Here is a 5,394-nt window from a genome sequence, read left to right as displayed (position 1 = left end):
AAAGAGAAGAGGAATGAGCCACCGAGAGGCTTTGCTCCTTTTTTCTGAAGTCTGTGTGTACCATAAATTGGATAGCCCCCCGCCGAGAGAGGGGGAAACCAAGCTCTTAAAATGCCTAGTAAAGGGTTAGTAATTGTTTCAAACAGTCGACTAAAAATGTTTTTTATTACGAGGCTTGAGTTCTCTTTCAAATGTGAAGCTGCTTGCTCGGTTTGGCAGCGAAGGCTGCTTTTACATCTCCCTGGGGACAGTGGTAAAACTTTCAGCAGCTCAGGCACAGAAACCAGCCCTTTGTCGAACCAGAGGCGAGAAACCAAAAGTTGTTCTGCGGATTTCTGAGTCCCCCACAGCTCGCTTTCGGACTTTGCTGGTTAATCTGCACCCTCTGAAAAAGCTTTTGTTGGGGAGAAGAGGGAGAGAGGAGAAGACAGTGTTGTGTGTGGATGGGACCAGGCTTGGCGGAGGTGTGTGATGCTTGTGGGTAGGTAAGCTGCTTGGTGACTTTTTTTTTTTGACATTCAGCTGTTAGTCAGTGGGGTACAAGAGCACGGAATCAGCACTTTTCACGCAGTTGCACTGAAAGATGGACAGGAGCTGGATTTCTTTCTATCGCCGCGGTGGGCAGGAGAGCAGAAATCTCCGCTAATCCTGTCCCAACTGTGTGACAGAAATGCCGACGCCTGCCACAGCTGCTCAGGGGGAGCAAGGGAGATTTAGGGAGACAGAGAGGTGCAATGGGTTTCCCTGGCAGTGCTGCTCTCCGGTGTGCTCCGAGTAGGAGCTGGGGGGGACATGTCTTCCCTACAGCTCTGGGAAGTGTTGGGGAAGGAAGAGGATGAGCTAGGGAGTGTCAAAATTGCCAGGTGAGATTATTTTCTCTCTGGTATAGCAAGGATCTCCTGTCTTTTGAGGACACATTGATTTGCTTTTGTCTGCCTGGCGTCCTCTCTTTATTCTCTCTTTTTGTGGTTTCTTTTCTTCCCCTGCATCCCTCCCCCGTATCTTTCTTCGGAGCATCTATTTTGTCCCTTCTCCTGGTATTTTCCTTAGGTGGCTCTGATTATTCAGCAGCTCTGCTGAACGCAGTTCCCTCTCCGGAGAGGGAGAAATACCTCACCAGAGCAGCACTTGCCCCCCCTGCCGCAGAGGCAGGTGGAGCAGAGGACGGGCTCCTTTGCCTGCTAGCACTGAGCAGCAGGATGGAGGAAAGGGCACAGTGGGAAGGCAGTGACGGGGGTGCACCCTGCCTAGTCCTTTTTCAGCCAGCCTAGGTAAAAAAAGCCAAAAAACTGCTTTCCTTTTTTCCTTCGAGAAGGCTTTCCCTGAATTAATTCACATCAACCTGCGTGAAAGTAGCTGAAAGATCTTACAACGTAGCTCAGCTGGGATGTCTTAGGGGCAACGTAACTGTGAACAAGGATTCCCTCCACAAACAACTGCAGGGCAGCTGTGGTGTAATAGTGTTGAATTTCAAGATTTCACAGCAGTATAAAGATGTTCACAAGAGAAGACTTGGAAAGCAAACAAAAGAAAGCTGTCAGGACATTTCTTCAGCTCCTGCCCCTCAGCGGTGGCGTGGAGGAGCTAGTAAGAAGTTTGGGGGGAATTCGGGAGGCATTTGCAGAGCTGGCACTCAGGACTGACCCTTCGTGTCCCACCTTTGGCCATGCCATGGGAATGAGTTGTGTGTGCACAGTCCGGAAGCAGGCGTGCCAGCATCAGGTGACAATCAGCAGACGGTGCGGGCACCATCCCTGCTGTGGCCACTGCTCGGTGCTGGTGTGCAGCAACGCCATGGGCTTCCCCTGCGTCCCTGCTGCTGCGGGGAGCCCACGGGCCCCAGCTGCCCTGCGGCATGATGGCCTCTGCTTGCGCGTCTCAGGCAAGAGGCTGGGCACTCCCAGGGCCCACGGGTGCCCTCCCACCCCGTGTCAGGGGTAAAGCTTCTGCACAGCCAGGGGCTCGCTTGCTGTATAGCCGGGGGAGTGGGGGAAGGCTCACTTACCAGTGTAACATACTGCAGGGGATGCTCATGTTCCTGCAACTTTGGCATTAAGAAGGAGGGGACATCAAGCAGCAGGTTTTTGTGTTTCAGGCAGATTTTGTGGCAAAACACTGGACGTGTGAGGTGGCGATGGTTATTCTTGGCTTTTGGTAAGAGTGATGGAGTTGACCACCTCTCTCAGTGTGCTGTAGGAGCAGAGAGCCTGTTCCTGCAGGCAGTACACTGCATCCTCCCTTGGCAATCGTCAGCTTTGTGGCTATAGTCCTAGATGTTTGTCCTCCAGTGGCACTCTCAGTGTAACATCTCCAGATGCTGGAAATTAATTTCCTCTGTCCATCCCTCTGGAGCTAGTAAAAGTCTTGGGGCTTCCTTCTGCCAACACAACAGCACCAATGAATCTCTTCAAGATCACTGTGTATTGAATTTGGATGCCTTCCCTGGTAGCTCCTGACGGCTTTCTCCCCTTGCTTTGCAGATCACAGGCGTTATCCTTCTCGCAGTCGGCGTCTGGGGCAAGCTCACCCTTGGCACGTACATCTCTCTCATCGCTGAGAACTCCACCAATGCCCCCTATGTGCTCATCGGGACGGGTACCACAATCATCGTCTTCGGGCTTTTTGGCTGCTTTGCCACTTGTCGTGGCAGCCCATGGATGCTGAAACTGGTAAGCATGCCAAAGTGCCTTAAGCAAGAGGGGAAGAGGTTTTGTTGATGCACTGGGATTCCCCCCACTCCCTGCCAAGCTTCACCAGATGTTAACGGGGTTTTTTAGGCACATAAGCTAGATTTTATTGATCTTAATGTTCAACACGTGTGTCTTTTGGACAAAGAAGGGGAAAAAAGTCTTTGCCAAACCCAGTTGTTGATTGAGTATGAATGAATTTTGCTACCGCACAGCGTACAGGCCCATGTGTGGTTGGGAGCCGGGTGAAATGCTGCTGATTAATTGCTCTGTGAGTAATTCTACAATAGTTCTGTTTTTCTGTGAGCCAGATAGATAGGTATATTTACAATCTTGAAAATGTCCAAAGCCTCATAAATGTGAAAATCCTCTGAAGTATAGTTTAAAGGGCTCATTTTAATACTCCGATGTGAAATCTATGGAAAAAGTAGTTGGTACCTTCTCAAAGCACACCAGCCTTTCTTTTTCTCCTAACACTCACCAGAATAAAACAAGTCAACCCCAGAAAACAACGCTCTGTATGGTATATTTGTCCTCGTCTCGAAGGCAGCACGTAGTCGAGGTACACTAAGCAGAGGTACAGCAGCTGTCTCTCAGTCCTGTTTAACCTCTCTCCCTATAAGTTTCTCTGTTCTGAGTTTCCCAGCCCACCTTAAAATGCAAAGTAACTATAGGTTAAGCAAATATATGATAAACTGTGTTTCTATGCATATTCAGGAGCAAAACCCTACATGTGTCATGGTTTGAAGGGTGGAAATAGCACTTGTGATGCACTGAGATAGTGGGAAAGGGCTTGACGGTGCAACGCATCTCCTGCTACAATATTTTGGGGCTGATTTTCTAAGGAGATGGGACGATCTTCTCCAGTTTGAACTGGATTTAAAAAAAAAAAAAAAAAAGCACATCTTAAAGAGGGCTAAGTTCCTCAGCTGGTGGCACAGAAGGGGAGAGGTAGCAGCTGCAGATGGGTCAGCAGGTGTACACTGGTGGCCAGTCGGCCTTTGCCTAACGCTGCCGTAGGCGCAGCACTGCTCTCTCTTGCTGGCTATGTGCTGTCAGGGCGTGTGTCAGGGCTTGTCGGAGTTACTGCAGCCCAGATGGGAAAGGGTTAAAGGTGAAAGAAGATCTAAATCCACAGGAATTCAGGCTCTGCAAGTTGCTCCCTAAGTCACCTAACTTTTTTAAAGGTACTTAGAGCGGCATGTGCTGTTCCAAGCACATGGTTTTATTGTCATTGTACGTGTAAGAAATATTTCAAAACTTTCTCTCCTGAAGAGAATACAGGCAGGGATTTGACAGCTCCGTTAATTGCAGAGAATGATTCTTCTACTCCTCCCTTCACTGTTGTCCTCCCTTCCCCAACAATCTTCCATTAAAAATAAATTTCCCTCTTTCCACTAAATCCTGCTAGGACTAAATTTAATTTAAAATATTTCCTTTCTTAATTAACTGTTATTTAGCACATGGAGAAAGAAGGTAGTTTTCCCTCCAGAAGATTAAGCTCCAACTTCAAATGTTACCATCCCACATTGCATTTTTTTCTTTACCTTCTTTATTTCTGCTTAGATATATTTTTAGTGGTTTGTGAGTGTCTACACTGAAAGCACTGTTTTCAAGGTTTATTTCTCTCTGGATCCAAATGCTGCTCCTAAAGCCAAACACGGGCCTCGGCTCAGCAAGGTATTTGAGGCATCTGTCTAGTATTACCGTGAGGCTATTTCCAGTGAAGTCAGTGGTTCGGTTCATTCACTGGAGAAACTTCAGGAGCCAGGCAGCAAATCCCAGTCTAGCAGTGACAGATAAACATGACCCAAAACACCTGGAGAAGCCTATTTACTTTAGCAGAGTGCCATGCAAACATAAAGGGTCTGTCTGTATTCCTTATTGCAAGATCAAAACCTGAGTGACTCGGATCCATCTCTGGCATGTGAGTGTTTTTTAGTTTATGTGAGAATGCTAAGAAAGGTGGGAACAGAAATGTCAGAAAAGCCAGTAATTAGACAATCCATGTCATTTGTGAGTTGGAGAGACACATACTCAGGCAATAACCTATATGTTGCCTCCAAAAGGCCTTTGGTTTATTAATGTCTTTAAAGTGTGTCTAGAACGGGAAGCCAAGTTTTATGGGATAACTGAGCGCGATCTGCGCTGAGACAAAAGCCTGTCACGTTCTGACTTCTCTTGCCTCCTTCCTTTTCAGTATGCCATGTTCTTGTCCCTGGTGTTCCTGGCTGAGCTAGTGGCTGGCATTTCAGGGTTTGTGTTTCGCCACGAGGTAGGTGGAAATGTGCTGAGTTTGCAGGCGGCAGCGCCTCCCTGGGCAGGAGCTGCTGAGAAGTTCTCTGGAGCGTGGAGAATCTGTAGGTCGCTGAGCTCGGCAGCTCTGTACACATCTCCAGGGATGCAGCTGATGTGCAACAATAACATGTACAGCTCTTAAAAACTGATGTGATTCCAAATGAAGGGATTTAGCCAAAGCTCTTGGCCTCAGCTGCCTGATAATTTACTCTGGAGCTATCTTTTTGTGTGTGTCCATCATGTAAGATCTTCTTTACTCTTTTACATATGCTGAGGGCTGCAAAATAGATGAAATAGTTTTCTTAAACACAGCTTCTTCAGACAGGCAACTGCTTGTTTGTATAAGGCAGAGAGCACTTCTGCATCAGACCAGATTCGATGTTTTGTAAATACTTTTCTTTTTTTTTTT

General features: G+C 47.6%; 1 protein-coding gene across 1 annotated transcript in view; it reads left to right on the top strand.

The window, feature by feature from the left end:
* The first annotated feature begins 1,858 nt into the window (after positions 1 to 1,858).
* Positions 1,859 to 5,394, top strand: part of TSPAN7 (tetraspanin 7) — an 18,937-nt gene continuing 15,401 nt past the window's right edge. The window contains exons 1-3 of the mRNA XM_035901909.1: positions 1,859 to 1,882; positions 2,481 to 2,669; positions 4,888 to 4,962. Of these exons, the coding sequence (XP_035757802.1) occupies positions 1,859 to 1,882; positions 2,481 to 2,669; positions 4,888 to 4,962 (288 nt within the window). The remainder of the gene's footprint in view (positions 1,883 to 2,480; positions 2,670 to 4,887; positions 4,963 to 5,394) is intronic.

Source organism: Egretta garzetta, unplaced genomic scaffold (assembly GCF_000687185.1).
Source record: "Egretta garzetta isolate BGI_Z169 unplaced genomic scaffold, ASM68718v1 scaffold70, whole genome shotgun sequence".
Lineage (NCBI taxonomy): Eukaryota > Metazoa > Chordata > Aves > Pelecaniformes > Ardeidae > Egretta > Egretta garzetta.
The sequence above is the reverse complement of the archived record's forward strand: the minus strand, read 5'-3'. Positions and strand labels throughout refer to the sequence as shown.